Raw genomic sequence first — 22,806 nt, 5'->3', positions numbered from 1 at the left:
ACTGCAAGAACTCCACCATGTAGCTGTCCTTCTATTGTAAGTTTGTACAGTACTATTAAAGTATGTATATACACTGTACACCATTCAATATGCTTTATATAAAACCTTGCACTATGTAACTCATGGACATCTGTAGAAATGTAGGTGTGTCTGCCCGGAGTGCATACAGTAGGTACGCAGCTCTACTCTACATAGGTGAATTCTCAAATAGTATTACCTCACTGAATTAAGGCAGGGCTCAACCACTAAATGTGGCCTTCGTGCATACTTGGAGCAAGCAGGTGGTTTGGCATGCAATGTCGGCACACCACTGAATCACTGCCACAGTCTCTGAAGACCAAATTAATTACTGGTGGTGTCTGGCTAAACAATGTATCTTCAAATGAGAAACTCTTTAAATTCAGTTTTATTAGGTCATTATAAAATGGATTACAAACTAATTGTAAAATCACTTAAAATGCAAAACTGTCCCCGCTGTATACAACTTACATACATCTGATAATGTTTAGGCAGCACAGATCTTTAAGTGTGAGTCTATGGTGGCCTGGAAACCAATGGAGATATATGATATACTGTATAAACTAAGTATTAACAGAAAGATGACCCAGCATTTCCCATACATACAGTATATATGTACTGGTTTATGGATATTATTAAGTTTCACATGACTTACAATAAGAAAAAATACATCTTTACATAGACTTGTGATTATTTTTTTTCCAGACCATAAATTAGTGCTCTAAAGTATTGTGACTGACTAATGCTCTCCAGTAAGCATCATTTGTAACGCCTCCAGAAAAATGGAAAAAATAGTTCTCCATCACAAACTGACTTTTCCATGTCTGGGTGGGCAGACATTCCTGCCCATTTTGTCTGTGTAGTGCACGTTTGCTGTAAAACTCAGAATAAAGCAGACAATTTCCACCTCTCGTAACATTAGTCAACGATAGCCGCTAGCTCAGTTTCTATATATACTGTAGCATTTACTTACCAAAGGTGTTCATTAATTAAAAAATAGGGATAGGGTGTTTTATTATTAATCACCGACTAGTTCTTAAAGTTGCATCTTCATTCAATCTTTCGGGGGCAATATATTGATTTTGTAGCCCATCAACTGTACACCCAGGAAAAGGACATTTTTTTCTGGTGAGAGTTTAATGTGTCCAAACAAAATAAAGTGGAGCTACTTAAAAGGACATCTCCATTTTGTAAATCAACTCTAAATAGAATCCCTAATAAATAAATTTTCACATACAGTGCTTTAATGACCCAAAAAGTGGAACCTTCAAACCATGCTGAAATTGGCTGTCTGATGTGGCACTGGGAGAGGAGGTCAGTGGGAGGTGGTTGCACCGTCCTGGACAGAGGCGGCATGGCCGAGATAGAGAGAGATAAAAGGACAGCGCTACAACAAGCACTTCACCTAAACATTAAACTCTCAATTTTATTACTCAGAATAAATTGCCAATAATACAAAAATCAATCCCAAAACCTGCAAAGCTCAAGGTCAGGGGTCTCCCAGGAAGCCACAGTACTAGAAAGGATTACCAGAAGTCCTTTATCTCTACAATAGTATGCTATTCTTACTTGAGTAAAATAATGGTTAGGATGTACTCAAATAAATCAAGTTTTTAAAAATGGAGATGTCCTAAAAATTACAATGACAAAGAGATAACATATGAATACTGAAGGGTGGTGCACAGTGCAGGTCTGAGAGTACACACCTCTATCAATCTGTAACACCTATGTAAAATGGCACTGCTGTTGCCAAAATCATGCCAGAACAGGGTAAAAGGATCAGCATATACAGATATTAACATTGAGCTTACTTAATTCTTTTCAGATGTACCAGTATATACCCGATATTATATTTCCCATGAAGGCAACTCTAAGCATTTGCCTGCCAGAGAGAGTAACAAATCACTGTGCAGCTGTATACACACAAACAAATACAGTTCAGTATTCAGTTGAGAAGAACTGCAAGAAGAGCAGAGGATGCAGACGGCGATCTAAATAGCTGAATATGAAGACAGGGTGTTCTGAGACCACTTATTTGGAAACATGGGTGTAGTTCCAGTATGCAATCAAATCCATAGCACCCAAGAAAAAGTCTGTTTGGTTTGTTTTTCCAGAAGAGATTAGAAAGTAAAATAAAGAAAATGATGTTGGGGTAAAAAAAACAAAAACAAAACCATGTAGACTCCTTATACTTCACACATAGAAGAGCCTGACCCTTGATGTACTGACGAGAAGTTCAGCATCGTAGAATTTAGTTTCTATAATAACGTTGCCCCTGTAAATAAGGTGATAAAAAAACCTGGTTAACGCAGTAGTGCTAAAGCAATTGTTATTACAGATAAATATTATAAAACGGACAAATCTCTCTCTTAATTAGCCCAGGATAACAAAATGATCCTTACGGCTTCATAAATGCTGTTACAATGGTCTTTGCCACTTGTAATACAGCTATGCTACAGGAGTGTTTTCATTAGCAGTGACAGAGCTCCAAAGTGCATTCATCAACACAGGTTTGCAGATGAATGCAGCGTAGACATACAGGTGATTCAAGCCATGTATTCTATCTAATGAGGAAGAATAAGCACTGAAATACAGTGGCTCTCATTACCATTTCCCTGGGAAAAGCTTTGGCAGTAAAAGACATCTAGCATACAGCAGTGGGATACGGTCAACTTGTGCCACAGACAGGAATGTAAAAAGTGTATTTTATTACTGTGCTGTCGTTGTTCCATTGAGGGATAACAAGAAACACTTTTTAGCAGTATATTATATACTTTATCGGATATCTAAAGCATATTACACTATTAATTCTGCCATAACAATAACTTCCTTCGTGCAAGTGCTTACGTTAAAACATTAGCCGGCATCATCTGGGACTCAGGGGCAGCCTCTATCATGGACTGCCAGGTGTTCACAGAATTGGGCATCACAAAGCCAAATTCAAAGGACCACTCTGCAAGATAAAGAAAATTAATATGTGATTAGATGTATAATTTTACAAATCATGTTTTATTCTTTGTATTTATTTCCTGCTAACATATTCTTCAACCCTAACATGTAACAGCAGCATATATCATTGCACTTTACAATTGCTATTTGAGACCACATCATGGAGTGTGGTGTGGTATATTTTGTCTGTATCGGCCACGTTGACATTCACATGTTGACATGATTACAATGTCAGTCATCTGGTCTGGTTGTAACTTACCTAGTACGGTGGGTCCATGGGCTCCAGCTATGGTTTCTGGGTCCGGCGGTGACACTATGATGACTTATGGCATCCTGCAGCAGTTCCAGTGGCGAGTATCCCTAATCCTGAACCATATTTCTTCTCCCTAGTGTCTAACCCTAGCCTCCCCTCGCCTAACATGTCGACAATCCGCAGATGCAGATATGTTCATTGTCGACATCAATACTGTCAACATTGTAAATGTCAGCATTATGACTGCATCCCGTTGGAGTAGGATCAACAAGATACAATACAAGTGGTTTCTTTTAGGTCAACAAAACAAATAATTTTAGAAATACTTTTGGGAACTCTTAAGAGGTCATAAAAATACAGGTATGTTTTATCATAATATGATGATGACGACGACTAGTACATGAATGTCATGCAAGTACCTTTACAAGACATAATGATGCATCTTAGTTTATTGTGCAGTGTTTTCGAATCAACACTGCAAAACAGAGCATGTTTTCATATCTCCTTGAAGTAACACAAGCATAGTTATTACGGACTGACACATTTTTAAAGATCCACAGCCCCAGGTAGACTTGTGATCCTGTGATAAGCACTGCTCTAAACATGCAAATGAAAATACAAAAATGGAAGCACAGATGTGCTACTCAAAAGTATCACTGAGATTTTAGCACAAGACTACAAATTATGGTTGAAATTTTATCTGAACCTACGTCCCCTAACACACACACAGTACAGCAATTAAACATTGTACACAGGGGATTCTGGTGTGACCACAATTCTAAATGGCCACCACTGCTGGAGCTCCTGCCAAAATGTTAGCATACAGCCCTTTTGTGGGCTTTCTTAGCACCTAACTGGCTCCATACATGCTGCCTCTTCACTACTGCCACCTCATGGATGTACTAAGTAGCTTACCTCAGTGCATCCACTCCCTACCTCCTCATCTGGTATAGCCTATTTCCCATTGCCACTTCCTGACTGTAAAAGCTCCCACTGCTGCACGAACTGACCTTCGACTCCTGTGAACATTGTTCTTCTGAATGACAATACCTTTCCAACCTCTCTGACTGCTTCTCAGAGTTCCAGTACCTGAACTGCCAATCCTCTCCTGTGAAGCATCTGCGGTGGAGCCATTTGATAAGATTTGTTGCATGCCCTGCAATGCCTGCTCGGTGTGTTTTCACTGTACCACTGGTCTCCTCGCAGCTGCAGTTATCAGTCTTCCTGGAGCCATTTGGTTACTCACACTAGTAATGCCTGTCTAGATATGTTGTTGCTGAGTGGAATATGCTTGACTACCCATCCTTCCCTGCACCTGACAGAAGAGTTGTCCTTCTTTGACTCATCATGCTGTATCTGCGTGCCATACATCACTATTTCAGCTCAAAATGTATTGTAGAGCACTTGCAGTATCCTGCTATTCCCAAACAATGCCCTCAGCTCCTATGCTTATTTGTGTCACCAATGTTTCTGTGCTAGCAAGCACTTCCCTGACCATTTATTATACCAATATCCGGCCCAAGAGTGTATCACATGAACCCTTTGGTCTCAAAATCTAAATTGAGACCCATCCTGGATGTAATGTACCATGGCTAGCATTTTGGTTTTTGCAAGGGCTTCCTCCACATTATCCTTTCTCCAATTGCCACTCACAGATTGGATACAACAAAAAGAAACTAAATCAGAAGTCATACAATCATGAGGAGTATTCTTAAAATGAGCTGACATTATGGATCAGCAATCCCTTTCGTATATTACAAAGGTTCTGCCTCCTTTCCTACGTGTTCTCCCTACATACCATTTCCAGCATGAACATTCAAGTAGATTTATTATGTTTTTGCTATGACAGGTAATAAAATCTATGATTAATCTCGAATCATAAAATCCTTGTATTTTTGTGTAGAAGTGTGTTTGGTATGGACCGTATCTTTACTTTTGAAAACATTTTTTTACACATGGTGCATGAACCACATTGATAGAACCCTTTTGATCTTACAGGTTTTTGTATTGTGCTTCCTAATTGCGCTCTTCACGATATGATTTTACAGGTTATCTGCTTTACGGAATTTAAAAGTGGGCTTGTTCTGTAAGTAATCTTTAATAATAGGCTCTTTGAGTAAGATATTCCAATGTTTGGTCATGATCCTTTCTAGATCCATATATTGGCTATTGTACTTGGAAATGAAAGGTATTCCCAGATCTTTCTTTCTTCTCACTTTTTCAGGGTCACATTTCACAATCTCCTTCCTGACATAGTCTCGAACTTCTCAAAACTGTTTTGCGTCATACCCGTTTTTCACAAATTGTACATTGAAGGCTGTACCTTGGTTACGTTAATCTTTCAAGTTCTGTGCAATTCCTTCTCAACCTATGGAACTGGCTGCTTGGGATTGATGCTAGCCAGTTCCAATGGCGATTACGGACAGATTTAATATATGAATTTTAGTCTGTAGGTTTATTATATATTTTAGTATATATTTTATTTTACGCAATAAAGATTGTGAGATCTAAAAAGTGTACTAACTGGTCACTTATCTGGAAGGCGAGTTCAAAGCTTTTATCATTGTTATTTAGATGGGTACAAATTTCCTCCAGCATTGTTCTGTCACCTTTCCAGATGAAGAGGATATCATCAATATATTGTGTCCAAAACACCAGGTTCGCCCCAAAAACTATGCCCCTCATACACTGAGACTTTTTCCCAGTGAGACAAAAAGATTGGCATAGCTTGGGGCAACCTGGTGCCCATAGCTATCCCCTTAGATTGAAGGAAAAATTACTCAAAAAACCCAGTTAGTTAAAATAAGGTTAATACCTTCAAGATTAAACTTTTAAAATCTGGACTATGATCTTCTAAGCCCAGAAAGTAATCATTTGATTCATTGCCTTGCTGGTGACTGATAATGGTATACAGAGAAGTTGCATCGGCTGTTACCATTAGACAGTCCGGCTCCCATATGATGAAACAGATAGATAGATAGATAGATAGATAGATAGATAGATAGATAGATAGATAGATAGATAGATATTGTCATTGTTAAAAAGAACAACGAAATTAAGATCTGGGACATTCACATAAAAACGTACAGATCGCCAATCAAATTAAGATGAACGATAATAGATGGGGAGAAACTGTTATTAAAACGAGATGTTCTTGTTCTAATACACCTGAAACGTCTACTGGATGGAAGAAGAGAGAAGATGCCATGGTTAGGATGATAACAATCATGTGCAATGCTATTTCCTTTGCGGAGACAATTATCAACATAGATATCACCGACTGATGGTAGCTCACAGCCATTAATACGCATAGATGTACGTACAACACGCTCCAGATGGTTAATGACATGTAATGAATCCATAGTGTAAGAAGGGAACTGATTCTATGTCTGCGACAATAGGTTTTCCCGGAGGTGTCTCTTTATTTTTATAATTTTTTTGGGAGGGTATGAAAAAAATTGTGTACAGAAGGTTTTTGGAAATAGATATATTTCTTATTTGATTCTGTGAGGATTTCTTTCTTGTCTTTCTTCTTCATTCTTCTCATATCATTTAAGGAAGGTAAGGAATTTCTTCTTGATGGACACTGAGGGGTTACTGCTTCATTACATGGGGAGGTGTCTGCAAGTTGTCTGTATAAGTCTTTATTATAATCTTTGATATTTTGTACCTCTACCCTCTTTTTTTTCTGCTGGCTTTACTAAAATCTGATTATTTTCTTTGAGTGCTTTCAATGCTTCTTTCTCCTTCTTACTAAAGTTTTAATGTCAAACCTTCTTAAATTATTTTCTATCTCTTCCTTAAACTTTTTGAATGTGAAAACAGCTCTTTTTATATATAGGATAGAAGATAGATTTAGGTTTAAAAGCTGATGGTGTCTCCTCTCAGTTGTTTCTGTGGTCCTCTCTGCAAAACACTTCTTTAAAGTCTACTTTCTCACAAACCGTTTTAGGTCTATATAAGTTTTGAACCAATCCAAACTACTAGTGGGAGCGAACTTCAGGCCTTTCTTCAAGACGCCCTCTTTGTGTTTTGTTTCTGTTGCTCAAATTGAATATCTTAGTATACCTCAGATCTTCCTCCTCAGGTTATTCCCCATGAGAGGGGTACAGGTTGAGTATCCCATATCCAAATATTCCGAAATACGGAATATTCTGAAATACGGACTTTTTTGAGTGAGAGTGAGATAGTGAAACCTTTGTTTTTTGATGGCTCAATGTACACACACTTTGTTTAATACACAAAGTTATTAAAAATATTGTACTAAATGACCTTCAGGCTGTGTGTAGAAGGTGTATGTGAAACATAAATGAATTGTGTGACTGTACACACACTTTGTTTTTTTTTGTTGTTGTTTTTTTTAAACCTATTTTTATTGAAGCAATATATGTAATACATACATAAAATTTCACAGTAGGTGAAACCTATCTCAGATAGGGAAAAACGGAAGGGTAGTTAATAATATTACAACCGAGTCCCCAGTCCAGAGACATTTTAAACACCGTACAAACAACAATATTACACTTATATAGAACATGCCTCTCGGGGCTTCAGTAACCATCAGATTAAAAGCTGGTCTAGTCAGCTGACCCAGACGTGTGCAGGTGAGGAAAAAAATAAATAAAATATATATATATATATATATATATATATATATATATATAATAAAAATAAATAAATAAATAAAAATAATTATAAATATAAAAAAATAATAAAAAAAAAATACCCGTACCCATGTGCCAACTTCCTCCCAGTCGTCTGTCGAGCTGAGAATGGCAGTCAGTCCTATAATACAATCGGCGGATCCCCCGCAATCGTTCTAGTCAAAAACCATTCTGTAGTAGAGAAAGAGTTATGGAGCTGCGTCCTGACTGCTATCGACAAGGTCGTTATATAACTTTCCCACACTTCAAAGAATTTCTGTATTTTAGTATCTTTGTCTAGCAAACATCCTATCCATTCCATCCGAAAGAGATAATATAATTTAGCTTTAAACAACGAAAGTGTAGGTGGATCCTTAGCAATCCATACTTGCAGAATAGCCTTTCTGGCTGCTATGCTAACTGCTAGCAGTAGCTTTCTACTTCCCTGGGAGAGACGTAGGTCTGGGGAGAATATACAGAATAACGCCCATTGTGGGCATAAACTCCAATAATTCACTAGGTTAGTCGTTAAGTAATTCCTTATCCTTATCCAGAACTGTCTAATCAGAGGGCATGTCCACAAGCAGTGATAAAGGTCTGCTTGGGGAGAACCACACTTCCAACAAGCATGTGTGTCAGCTAGCCCTATGAGACATCGTCTATGAGGTGATAAATAAGTCTTGTGCAAAATATTAAAAGACAGTTCTTTATACCTAGAAGAGGGAAACAGTTTACAAGCTTTTACATGGGCCGTAAGCAGGTCAGTCGTCTCGATGCCCGGGAGACATTCTGTCCAGGACCGGATACCCCCCTGTCCCGTAGAGTAGTCTAGAACAATCCGAAAGTACCCATATGCCATTGATATTGCTTTCCTAACTCTAGGGGCTTGTTGCAGTAGTTTATCTATCGGATTATTCCAATCCATAGGAGATAAACAGCCAATAACAGTAGAAACATAATGTTGGGCTAGCAGAAAGGCCACAGGATAGGCCAGTATAACTGGATGTCTAGCAGTGGCCTCCTGGAACGTGAGCGGCCTCAAGCCTTGCGAATCCACCAAGTGAGCTACCTTGGAAACACCCCCCATCCGCCAGATGTTAAATGGATAATGCGCCCTACCCTTCTGGAAGTCCGGATTCGCCATGAACGGAAGGTATAGTGATTTGTGGGGGTTCAGATCTAGTTTATAACGCGTATCAGTCCATAGTTTTTTAATGGTCCACAATAGTGGATTCCTCCTCCACTCCCCAGACACCTCTCGAGCATGCAAGTGTAAAAATGCAACCAGGTCCCCCCCCTGTAAAAACTCTCTATCTAAGTCAGTGTTTGTGTAGTTGTTGTCATTGTGCACCCAGTCATGCAAATACCGTAGTTGAGCGGCATGGGAATACCAAAGAATATTAGGAAAATTAATTCCCCCATTCTCCGTGGTTTGCTGTAATTTAATCAATGCTATACGTGGTTTTCTTCCCTGCCAAATAAAGCGTCTAAAAAGAAAATTGATGCGTTGAACATCTTTGGGTAGGAGGACATGTGGCATGGCCTGTATAAAGTACATCAGACGAGGGAATGATATCATCTTTATCAAATTCGCTCTTCCCATGTACGATAAAGGCAGAGATTTCCAGGAATCAAGTTCTGCCTCAATTTTTCTGATGGCCGAGGTAAAATTTAGGGTGTAAAGTCGCTCTGGTTGTCTCGAAATTTGAATCCCCAGATAGGCGAGTTGATCCGAGCTCCATGTCAGTGGTAAACCCCCCACCCCGTTTCTCAAAAACGCACCACTCCCCAATCGCAGTGCCACTGACTTCGACCAGTTTACATTGAAGCCAGAAATATGACCATACGCCTGCAGTAGATTGAATATATGGGTCAAGGAAGTCTCCGGATCCGAAACATACAGCAGTAGATCATCAGCAAATGCTGTAAGCTTTAATTCCCTGCGACCTATCTGTATGCCATGAAACTGAGAGTCAGTTAATAGCAAACGATGGAGGGGATCAATGGCCAGATTGAACAATAAGGGTGACAAGGGACAGCCCTGTCGTGTGCCACGATGCATAACCACCGGATCACTGGTATAGCCGTTTATTAAGAGGGTAGTGGAAGGAGAGTCATATAAGTAGCGAATAATATTAACAAAGTCTTGGTGGAAGAGTCTACATTCCAAGACCCTGAATAGATGGGGCCAAAGTACCGTATCGAAGGCCTTGGTAGTGTCCAGGCTGAGGAGTATATTCCTGGATTGGGGCGAATGAGCAGAGGCTATGACTGCAGCAACAGCAGCCCGAATTCCCTTTACCGAATGTGTATCACAAACAAAGCCTAGTTGATGAGTAGTTAGAGCATGGGGGAGAATCGTCTGCAGTCGATCTGCCAAAATCTTGGTGAATAATTTTATGTCGGTATTTAACAATGTAATGGGCCTGTATGAAGTCACCAATTGAGGGTCCTGAGCAGGCTTGGGGATCATAATGGTATGGGCTGTTGTGAAATGATGAAAAGGGGCACGGTGATGCAGCAGGCCGTTAAACAGTTCTAGCAGAGTCGGAGTTATATGAGGTTGAAGGATTTTATAAAATTCATTGGAGAGGCCATCCGGGCCCGGGGATTTGTGCAGGTGGAGTTTTGACATAGCTGAGGCAAGCTCCTCCTCAGTAATCGCACTCACCAGAGAATCCGACTGCGCACTTGTTATAGGAGGCAAAGCTGAATCAGGTACAAGTGCGGTATGAGCACCTTCATTAAAAGGGAGATCCGAATATAAGTCGGCAAAATAAGATTCAAAATGCTTCACTACAGCAGGGGAAGAGGTAAGGATCTGCCCCGTATCCCGATGTCTAACAGCCGTTATGAATTTTCGAGAAGTTTTCTTCCTAGCCATATTAGCCAAAAGTCTACCAGATTTGTTACCCCACTGGTAATACTTGTGAGAAGAATACACCACGTCCCGCTTTGCTTGCACCAGCTAGTGGTCATTCAATAGTTTTTTTGCCTGCAAATAGAGCCGCAAAGATTCCTCAGTTTGTAGGGCATGGTGTTTCTGCAGCGCAGCGTCTAACTCTGAATGTAGTGCAGTATAAATCGCCAGATTTTTCTTTTTCAATCTATGGACATACTCAATAATCTGGCCTCGAAGTACAGCCTTCGCTGCACCCCAGAGGATATTCGGGCGATCCCAGTGCTCAAGGTTATCGTCTAAGAAGTTGGCCCAATTAGTTATCAAGAACTTCCGAAAGTCATCGCAATTATAAAGGTAACTCGGAAACCTCCAGTGTCTGGAGCCCCCTGACTGTAGAGTTCTCTTTAGCATCAATGTCACCGGAGCATGATCCGAAATCAAAATGTTATGGATATCAGCATGTGTGACTCGCGTGACAAGAGGATCCGCAACTAAAATCGAGTCAATCCTGGACCAGGATCGATGAACCCCAGAGAAAAAAGTGAACGATTTGTCCGAGGGGTTTAAGAGACGCCAAACGTCAGTAAGCTGAAGGGAGACCATTAAAGTCTGAAGGTGTGACCAAAAAGAAGATTGAGAGGTGCGCGGGACAGGAGATTTATCAACAGTAGGATCATCTACAGTGTTCCAGTCACCCCCCAGGACAAGCTGAAAATTGTCGCGCTGCAGCAACTGAGAACTCAATTCCTGGAGGAAGGCAGCCGTGTCGACATTGGGTGCGTAGACATTCACTAATGTATATTTAGTGCCCCAAATTTCCACATCCAAAATTAAATAGCGCCCCTGTGGGTCAATAATAGAGTCCAGAATAGTGTATTGTAACGTCTTACTAAATAGGATCGCAACCCCCCTGGTCTTCCGTGTATTATCAGCGGAAATACAGTCATCTAACCAAGGTGCCCGAAGAGCAGAGGAGGCGCCCGACATCCAGTGGGTCACTTGGAGAAATATAATTTGGGGTTTAAACCGTTTTAAATGCGTAAGGACCCGTTTACGTTTAATCGGGGAGTTGAGGCCGCCCACGTTCCAGGACAGAATCTTAAAAAAATCATCTGAGGAGGAGGCTCTTGTATCTAAGGCAGTCATGAGTCTGTTAACCTACACCCACCCGAGGGTGGCAATCCCGAAGGAACACTACATCACACAGTCGCCCTCCCCCGTCCCAGCGAGCGGTGAGGGACAATCTGAACCACAGTGAACCATAGAGCTCGTTAACGGATCTGGTGAGGGAGGCACAGCACGGGTAAAACAAAAAGAAAAACAAAAAACACACACATTGCTTCACATAACAATTTTCACATTTTCCAAACCAAACTAGTAACAGCGCAAGTGCTAAACCTTCCGGTAGCACTGGCAAGGAATACATCAGTAATAATTGTATTAATTGACGTAAAGTAAAATTACATTAAGCTGAGCAGCAAATAATGAGACCTAAGGCCTCATTCATGTGTACATTAAACCAACTCAATAATAGGGCAGGGAATACCAAAACAACTAGAATTCCACCGCGCAGTCGAGGACCACAGCAATAATAGATACTGCATTGAAGGGCAAGCTGAATGGTGTGGTACGGGACTCACGGTCTACCGGCTGTCAAGGATAAGCCCACCCAAGGCAGTAAACATGCTGTGGAGTAGTAACTAATATTTATGTTACGGGTTCTCAGGATTTAACATATTTGTGACATGGGATTTGGCGGTAGCAGGATCAGCAAATAGTAGCGTGCGGCCATTGTCATGTATCCTCAACTTAGCTGGATACATCAACGCAAATTTAGTATTGCTCTCGTGAAGCATCCTGCAAACATCAGAGAACTCTCTCCTCTTTTGCGCCACAGAGGCAGAGAAGTCCTGAAAGAGTAAAATACATTTACCATTCACTAGCAGTTGTGGGATTTTCCTGTAAGAGCGCAAAACGTGTTCCTTCATGCGGAAATCTAGAAATCTTACAATGACAGGCCGTGGCCTCACCTCAACATCTGGGCGAATGGGACCAATTCTATGCGCTCTTTCAATGTGCTTTAGAAATGGGGGGTCTGAGATATCTAGAGCTGAGAACATGTCATGCAGTATAAAATCAGCTAACTGCCCATCCCTGATTGATTCGGGGATGCCCACGAAGCGCAAATTCGATCTCCTATCTCTGTTCTCAAGATCATCTATTTTTGCCTGCATAGCAGCAATAGATGCATCCTGGGTGGCAGTTGACCGCTGAAGTGTATGCATCTGATCCTCCCCGTCACTAACCCTTTGCTCTAAGGAGTTTATCCGTGAGGTGTTCTGATCAATCTTTGTAAGTGTGGAATCTAGTAGTGTCTGTATCTGCTCCAATCTTTTGTCAATTAACGGTATATTTTCAAGTTTCTTGTCAATTTGAGGCATGAGAAGTCGCGAGATCTCCTGTGCCATATGTAGTAGAGAGGGCTGGTCAGGCAGAGCCTCTGTTTCTTGAGGCCGAGCCTGGGGATTGCCCACACCCGGGGGAGAGGGGGGGTTAATTTTCCCCGTATTGTTTTTATTTTTACTCATTCTTGTATTCACTGAGGATTGCGAAGATCTAACCGCTGGAGTTTTATGGACAAATTTGTCCATCACCCGGTCGTCAGACCGTTAAACAGAAAGGTTATCAGGCCCTGGTGTGAACACACAATGGCATATGATAATAAAACACCTCACGTAAGAGCTCAAGTTGGAAGATATGTCAGAGCTACTCAGCGAAAAAAAAAAATTAACACATCAATTTACATACTAAACATACTAAGGCACAGCAGAAGTCCACAATGTGCTAAAGTAGTAATGATTTTCAGGCCTCTGCGCTAAATCTTATGGTACAATCATTAGCGACAATGACTACGGTAGCAATAACAGGTTAATCAGGGTAAGGAGCTCTGCATCATGTATTCTACAGCAGAGGGATTACACCAGTAGTTATATTGTACCACTGTGAGCAGGCACCAGGTGGCAGCAGAGGCCAAGATATATTCCTGTGAAAATAAACATCGATTGCACAAGACAAACAATTGTATCAGTGCGAGAAGGAAAGTAACAGAATATTCCTGAACGTTCTATTAGTAGATAATCCCTAATCCCTAAATGTTACTATATCCTAGCAGAGAATTAAACCTTGCTAGATCTCAATTTTCTACTGTAACACAGATCTGATCACTGTGAGGCAAGGTAAAATAATGGTGCCGGCTACAGCATCTCCGGGAGAGGAAAGCCAGAGATAAGAGAAGGAGGGAGACAGGAGGTAAGAGAAATGTGTAGATAAGAAACAGGAGAGAGAGAAGCAGAGTCCAGGCTGGTTATAAGAAAAAGAGAGTCACAATGGTGTTACAGGAGTGACGTAGTCCCAACCACAGGGCATAGTAGTCAGTGATCTGGTCTGCCCGGTGTCCCCTGTAGTAGAGTGGGTAAAGGTGGTCTCTTTATCCGGGTAGCAGCCCCTTCAGACACTGACCTCGCCACGCCACCTCAGGAATCCGGATTGGTGAGTCGCCCACTCCAGCCGTCCCCCGCCGCCACACAGAACCAGCAGAGAGATAGGCGCCACCGACAAACAGGTTTTTCACCTACTTCAGGGACTCTCAGCCCCCAGTCCCGAGTGCACTGGCGCACCTCTCACCCCGCCGGAGGATCTAGCACAGTCTGACGGGCCCGGGCAGAAGGAGCCGGGCTACAAGTAGTGACCCCAGCGGCAGAGGTCGTCTCTCCTCCGGCAGCAGCAGGCAGCACGCTCAGCCCGACGGTCACAGGGGGAGCCGGAGCTGCAAGGGTGCACTGCCGCTCCACGTGTCAGGGGTCCCCCGGCGTCACCCAGGGTCAGTCCATTCCGCCACCTCGTTCACCCCGCCGGAGATCTCCACACCACCAGACGGATAGAGGAAGCCGGGTCACAAGCAGGGACCACCGCACCAGAGGCAACTTCTCTTCCCTCGCAGCCAGCAGTAGGAAGCACGATCCGTCTCCGCGGCGTTCAGCCGGATGGCCACAGGAAAGCCGGAGCTGCCGGGGGCTGTGTCACTCCACTCATCCGTCCAATGCAGGGAACAACGCCATGGGGCAGCCAGGCAAGGGGGGCTCCCCACGATGGTAGGCCACGTTGAGACTGAAAGGGTAGTCTCGGGTTCAAGCAGCCCGTTTTCGCGCCGAATGCACGGCGGTCATAGATGCCGTCTCGTTGAGGGCAGGCTACCGGGGGCATACAATTCCGCTCTGGTACTTGCCGGGTATCCCCAAGTGCAGCAAGATGTGGGGAACAATCCTGAGTGCTTCCCGGGAAGAGGTAAAGGAGATAGCAGGAGGATGTCTGTAGATTATTTGCCTGCAAGACAGAGCTCATCTAAAAGCAGCCATGCTGGATGGCCCGCCCACCGGAAGTACACACACACTTTGTTTAATGCACAAAGTTATAAAAAATATTGTCTAAAACTACCTTCAGGCTGTGTGTACAGGGTGTATATGTAACATAAATGCATTCTGTGCTTAGATTTAGGTCCTATCACCATGATATCTCATTATGGTATGCATTTATTCCAAAATACGGAAAAATCCGATATCCAAAATACCTCTGGTCCCAAGCATTTTGGATAAGGGATACTCAACCTGTAGTATTCTTTTTTTTTTATTTTTTATTTTTTTTTAAATTATTATTTGCTTTACGTTTATTCCTGTTACGTCCTCATGTTCCTCTTCTGGATCCAGTCTGTTTCTACTCAAAAACATTGTCCACTGTCTCCATAATCCCCAAGACTATCGTATCGGTTGGAAAGTCTCAGGGGGATCCAAATGTATAATAATGTCTAGTCTTTGTGAAATACAGACAGGCCCTTTCTCTGTAATTTCTATTCCTGACGGTAGGGGGATCTTCCTACAGAGACCTGCCTGGTGGATCATCTCTGAAGACTTCAATTGGTTTTCTTCCATTGGTGTTCCAAATTGCTTAAATCGCTTTCCTTCTTGCGGTCTCCATCTTTCGTGATTGTATGTTCTTCTTATTGTTTTTTGTTAATTTGTCGTCTATATACGCATACCCTTAGGGGATGGAGACTTACAGTTATTGGGTTCACAATAGGATAACATCCTCTTACTCCAATTGTCTTGCATCGTGGGTTTTAAAGAAATGTACTTCTTTCCTTGTGATCATATGCTGTTTTCCTTCCTTATAGTCTGTGAGATTTTTTTTCCCCATTTTCCTATGCATGAGATCTTTTTAATTCCCAATAATGTTCTCAACAATATCATCCTCCATTTTGTTATAGTCCAGTAGGTTAGAATAGGGTTCTAACACGGTCTTCAGTGCCTGAATTTCTGTCTCTCTATCTCTGTCTTTTAACTCTTTTCCTCTTTCCCTTACAAGGAGACTCAAAGACATGGAGAAGTAGTCTAAATCCTAAGCCATTCTGTTTGGAAGGAAGTGGACTGATTAGAAAATGTGGGTAATGTATCTATTCTTAAACCTCTTGGTATAATCTCTTCACGAAGATATCTCTCTAAAGCAATTAGTAACCACAAATCCTCCTCTCTTTAAGTAGGGCATTTTCAAGTTTACCCAAAATATTTTCAAGATAATCATCTACAAGAACCACTGAATCTGATTTATCCAAAAATATTTCCTCAAATTTCTATTTACTCACGTTTCTGTGGGCAAACACGATTGGTGCAACAGTGGGTGAAAACATAACAAAACGGCACACAGATCGAAGATCAAATACTGCGCACACAAACTTTAGCAATAAGAAGGCTCTCCAAAACCCTCTCTATATGCCCTGGGGAAGACAGATTGTTGAAACACGGTGGTGAGAGCTGTGGACATCCGCTGGTACTTTCACTTTTGAGGACTTGTAGCAACACACCATCTGCGGGGTGCAGTCTGGACTTTTTACCCCTGTCCAAGTTAGGTGTTCAATTTTACCACCTCCCATGACCTCAAATCTGTAGTGTAAGCAGGTGTTAGTCAGTACATTTATTGACTGTGTTCCTTTTTTGTATCTATTGTGAAGTGTAATATTCTCTAAATCCTTGTACTGTACCCTGTTCCTAGAAAGATTTCATTTTGGAGACTATTGCATCCTCTGGAACTTTGACCCACCTTCACGTAACCCTTTCATCTACACGTTTGCTGGAAGCCTAAAAAAAGCCTCTGCAACTACCAATTCCACTGTTACTCAATTTAAATAACACTTTTTAGGGCTGTCTGGTGAGTAGTAAATTGCTCTGATCATTGTTACACCTTTTAATCCTATCCTCATGAGGTATATGCTAGGTTTTATTTTCCTTGAATCCTATGTGGCTCCTAGAGTTTCCAGACCCTCAGTTACCCCATTCACATGGAACGATCACTGCAGCGTTTTTATTCAGCTTAATATTGCCGACATACCCAGACATCAGCCCAGCTGGAGCATGGATGATTCCCTACTTCACAACAACATAAGTTGTCAGGACTTCAATTACATTCTCACAGAAAACTTCAGTCTTACTATATCCTTACTATAAAGGAGAAGGCGTCTGACCATGCAGTATGACCTTTAATGGTGAGAGCACTTGCTGAATACAGCCTCCAGGATAAATTCATCGTCGGAGGGGCGGTCTTGTACCACAATCCCTCAGCCTTAGTCATACTGAATGGGCGTACCTCTCCCACTATCCCTGTGGCTAAAAGGACAAGGCAAGTTTGTCCCCTGCCCATTCTAATCTTTGCCTGCCCTTAATATTGAACAGCTCACTTCGAAAATCAGGATGAACTCAGATATAAACAGTATCCATCTCTCTACAGACCGCTATAAAATAGCATTCAATGAGGATAATATCTCGCAGACTGTAATGCACCCCCTGGCCTACTTTTTAAATCTTTTTGATGAGCATCAGCATATCTCTCCACGTTTTAACTTCAACAAAACAAATGGGGCCAAGACTGAGCAAATGGACTTTTTCATATTTGCCAAAGTTAAACATTTGCTGTGAATTTCCCTTTCGAGTAACATAGTTCTCAAATTGAATAGCATGGAATAATGCTCCCCAAATCGGTTGATGGTTTATACCATGCTAAGTATCCTCTTTTTTTTTATTTTTTTACCAAATTTTTATTAGTGAGATCATAGAATCAAATAGAAACCAACATGTTTCAGTCATAACAGAGTACATTATGAACATAGAATAACAGTTAGCATACTCCGAGAAACCCCCCCAAAAATATGATCCATTTTCAACCCACAAGTTGGGGAGTAAATTATAGAAAGAATGTCAGCCAGTAGAGACACCAACCAACTGGAGCTGAAGAGTAAGAAAGGTATGAGAGAGGAGAAAAGAGAAAAGAAGAAAGAAAATAAGAATTTACTTACCGATAATTCTATTTCTCGTAGTCCGTAGTGGATGCTGGGAACTCCGTAAGGACCATGGGGAATAGCGGCTCCGCAGGAGACTGGGCACAAAAGTAAAGCTTTAGGACTACCTGGTGTGCACTGGCTCCTCCCCCTATGACCCTCCTCCAAGCCTCAGTTAGGATACTGTGCCCGGACGAGCGTACACAATAAGGAAGGATTTATGAATCCCGGGTAAGACTCATACCAGCCACACCAATCACACCGTACAACCTGTGATCTGAACCCAGTTAACAGCATGATAACAGAGGAGCCTCTGGATAGATGGCTCACAACAACAATAACCCGATTTAGTTAACAATAACTATGTACAAGTATTGCAGACAATCCGCACTTGGGATGGGCGCCCAGCATCCACTACGGACTACGAGAAATAGAATTATCGGTAAGTAAATTCTTATTTTCTCTGACGTCCTAGTGGATGCTGGGAACTCCGTAAGGACCATGGGGATTATACCAAAGCTCCCAAACGGGCGGGAGAGTGCGGATGACTCTGCAGCACCGAATGAGAGAACTCCAGGTCCTCCTCAGCCAGAGTATCAAATTTGTAGAATTTAGCAAACGTGTTTGCCCCTGACCAAATAGCTGCTCGGCAAAGTTGTAAAGCCGAGACCCCTCGGGCAGCCGCCCAAGATGAGCCCACCTTCCTTGTGGAATGGGCTTTTACAGATTTTGGCTGTGGCAGGCCTGCCACAGAATGTGCAAGCTGAATTGTATTACAAATCCAACGAGCAATAGTCTGCTTAGAAGCAGGAGCACCCAGCTTGTTGGGTGCATACAGGATAAACAGCGAGTCAGATTTTCTGACTCCAGCCGTCCTGGAAACATATATTTTCAGGGCCCTGACTATGTCCAACAACTTGGAGTCCTCCAAGTCACTAGTAGCCGCAGGTACCACAATAGGTTGGTCCAGATGAAACGCTGAAACCACCTTAGGGAGAAAATGAGGACGAGTCCTCAATTCCGCCCTGTCTGAATGGAAGATCAGATAAGGGCTTTTACAGGATAAAGCCGCCAATTCTGACACGCGCCTGGCCTAGGCCAGGGCCAACAGCATGACCACTTTCCATGTGAGATATTTTAACTCCACAGATTCAAACCATTGTGACTTTAGGAACCCCAAAACTACATTGAGATCCCAAGGTGCCACTGGAGGCACAAAAGGAGGCTGTATATGCAGTACCCCTTTTACAAACGCCTGAACTTCAGGAACTGAAGCTAGTTCTTTCTGGAAGAAAATTGACAGGGCCGAAATTTGAACCTTAATGGACCCCAATTTTAGGCCCATAGATACTCCTGTTTGCAGGAAATGCAGGAATCGACCTAGTTGAAATTCCTCCATCGGGGCCTTACTGGCCTCGCACCACGCAACATATTTTCGCCTAATGCGGTGATAATGCTTTGCGGTTACATCTTTCCTGGCTTTGATCAGGGTAGGGATGACTTCATCCGGAATGCCTTTTTCCTTCAGGATCCGGCGTTCAACCGCCCTGCCGTCAAACGCAGCCGCGGTAAGTCTTGGAATAGATAGGGTCCTTGATGGAGCAGGTCCCTTCTTAGAGGTAGAGGCCACGGGTCCTCCGTGAGCATCTCTTGAAGTTCCGGGTACCAAGTCCTTCTTGGCCAATCCGGAGCCACGAGTATAGTTCTTACTCCCCTCCGTCTTATAATTCTCAATACTTTTGGTAAGAGAGGAAGAGGAGGGAACCCATACACTGACTGGTACACCCACGGTGTTACCAGAGCGTCCACAGCTATTGCCTGAGGGTCCCTTGACCTGGCGCAATACCTGTCCAATTTTTTGTTTAGGCGGGACGCCATCATGTCCACCTTTGGTTTTTCCCAACGGTTTACAATCATGTGGAAGACTTCTGCTGAGGAAGTCTGTTTCCCAGTTGTCCACTCCCGGAATGAACACTGCTGACAATGCTATCACATGATTTTCCGCCCAGCGAAAAATCTTTGCAGCTTCTCTACGTGGGCGACTGCCGTGATGTTGTCCGACTGGATCAGCACCGGCTGACCTTGAAGCAGAGGTCTTGCTTGGCTTAGGGCATTGTAAATGGCCCTTAGCTCCAAGATATTTATGTGAAGTGATGTCTCCAGGCTTGCCCACAAGCCCTGGAAAAATTTTTCCCTGTGTGACTGCTCCCCAGCCTCGCAGGCTGGCATCCGTGGTCACCAGGACCCAGTCCTGAATGCCGAAACTGCGCCCTCTAGAAGATGAGCACTCTGTAACCACCACAGGAGAGACACCCTTGTCTTTGGTGACAGGGTTATCCGCTGATGCATCTGAAGATGCGATCCGGACCACTTTTCCAGCAGGTCCCACTGGAAAGTTCTTGCGTGGAATCTGCCGAATGGAATTGCTTCGTAGGAAGCCACCATTTTTCCCCGGACCCTTGTGCACTGCTGCACTGACACTTGGCCTGGTTTTAGGAGGTTTCTGACTAGTTCGGATAACTCCCTGGCTTTCTCCTCCTGGAGAAACACCTTTTTCTGGACTGTGTCCAGGATCATCCTTAGGAATAGAAGACGTGTCGTCGGGATCAGCTGCGATTTTGGAATATTAAGAATCCAACCGTGCTGCCGCAACACTACTTGAGATAGTGCTACCCCGACTACCAACCGTTCCCTGGATCTTGCCCTTATCCGGAGATCGTCCAAGTAAGGGATAATTAAAACTCCCTTCCTTCGAAGGAGTATCATCATTTCGGCCATTACTTTGGTAAAGACCCGGGGTGCCGTGGACAAACCAAACGGCAGCGTCTGAAACTGATAGTGACAGTTCTGTACCACAAACCTGAGGTACCCTTGGTGAGAAGGGTAAATTTGGACATGGAGATAAGCATCCTTGATGTCCAGAGACACCATATAATCCCCTTCTTCCAGGTTTGCCATTACCGCTCTGAGTGACTCCATCTTGAATTTGAACCTTTGTATGTAAGTGTTCAAGGATTTCAGATTTAAATTAGGTCTCACCGAGCCGTCCGGCTTCGGTACCACAAACAGCGTGGAATAATACCCCTTTCCCTGTTGTAGGAGGGGTACCTTGATTATCACCTGCTGGGAATACAGCTTGTGAATGGCTTCCCATACCGCCTCCCTGTCGGAGGGAGACGTCGGTAAAGCAGACTTTAGGAAAACGGCGAAGGGGAGACGTCTCGAATTCCAATTTGTACCCCTGAGATACCACCTGAAGGATCCAGGGGTCCCCTGTGAGTGAGCCCACTGCACGCTGAAATTTTTGAGATGGGCCCCCACCGTGCCTGAGTCCCCTTGTAAAGCCCCAGCGTCATGCTGAGGACTTGGCAGAAAACGGGAGAGGGCTTCTGTTCCTGGGAACTGGCAGATTGCTGCAGCATTTTTCCTCTCCCTCTGCCACGGGGCAGAAATGAGGAGCCTTTTGCCCGCTTGCCCTTATGGGGCCCAAAGGACTGCGCCTGATAATACGGCGTCTTCTTATGTTGAGAGGCTACCTGGGGTAAAAATGTGGCCTTTTATAAGGCGATACTTCCATATGCCTTTTGGAATCAGCATCACCTGACCACTGTCTTGTCCATAACCCTCTTCTGGCAGAAATGGACAGCGCACTTACTCTTGATGCCAGTCGGCAAATATCCCTCTGTGCATCACGCATATATAGAAATGCATCTTTTAAATGCTCTATAGTCAGTAATATACTGTCCCTATCTAGGGTATCAATATTGTCAGTCAGGGAATCCGACCAAGCCACCCCAGCACTGCACATCCAGGCTGAGGCGATTGCTGGTCGCAGTATCACACCCGTGTGAGCGTATATACATTTTAGGATATTTTACTGCTTTCTGTCAGCAGGTTCCTTAAGGGCGGCCGTATCCGGGGACGGTAGTGCCACCTGCTTAGACAAGCGTGTGAGCGCTTTATTCACCCTAGGGGGTGTTTCCCAACGTGCCCTATCCTCTGGCGGGAAGGGGTATGATGCTAATAACTTTTTAGGAATTAACAGTTTTTATCGGGGGAAACCCACGCATCATCAAACACTTCATTTAATTCCTCAGATGCAGGAAAAACTACAGGCAGTTTTTTCTCACCCAACATAATACCCTTTTTAGTGGTACCGGTATTATCAGAAATGTGTAAAAACATTTTCCATAGCCTCAATCATGTAACGTGTGGCCCTACTGGAAGTCACATTCGTCTCTTAATCGTCGACACTGGAGTCAGTATCCGTGTCGGCGTCTGTATCTGCCATCTGCGGTAACGGGCGGTTTAGAGCCCCTGATGGCTTTTGAGACACCTGGACAGGCACAGGCTGAGTCGCCGGCTGTCTCATGTCATCAATCTTTTGTAAAGAGCTGACTCACATAATTCCTTCCATAAGCTCATCCACTCAGATGTCGACTCCCTAGGGGGTGACATCTCTGTTACAGGCAATTGCTCCGCCTCCACCTCATTTTCCTCCTCATACATGTCGACACAACGTACCGACACACAGCACACACACAGGGAATGCTCTGATAGAGGACAGGACCCCACTAGCCCTTTGGGGAGACAGAGGGAGAGTATGCCAGCACACACCAGAGCGCTATATATATATATACAGGGATAACCTTATATAAGT

At 43.2% G+C, this 22,806-nt stretch overlaps 1 protein-coding gene across 1 annotated transcript in view; it reads right to left on the bottom strand.

Annotated features, from left to right (window-relative positions):
• Positions 1–388: 388 nt before the first annotated feature.
• The window catches only part of PDE6D (phosphodiesterase 6D), a 166,557-nt gene continuing 144,139 nt past the window's right edge, over positions 389–22,806 (bottom strand). Inside the window, exons 4-5 of the mRNA XM_063916547.1 lie at positions 2,866–2,971; positions 389–2,293 (exon numbers count right to left, since the gene is read on the bottom strand). Coding sequence (XP_063772617.1) covers positions 2,212–2,293; positions 2,866–2,971 — 188 coding nt within the window. The 3' untranslated portion in view covers positions 389–2,211. The remainder of the gene's footprint in view (positions 2,294–2,865; positions 2,972–22,806) is intronic.

The sequence above is a fragment of the Pseudophryne corroboree genome, chromosome 4 (genome assembly GCF_028390025.1).
Source record: "Pseudophryne corroboree isolate aPseCor3 chromosome 4, aPseCor3.hap2, whole genome shotgun sequence".
In the NCBI taxonomy this organism is placed as follows: domain Eukaryota; kingdom Metazoa; phylum Chordata; class Amphibia; order Anura; family Myobatrachidae; genus Pseudophryne; species Pseudophryne corroboree.
Note: the sequence above shows the minus strand (reverse complement) of the source record. Positions and strands in the feature narration are given on the sequence as shown.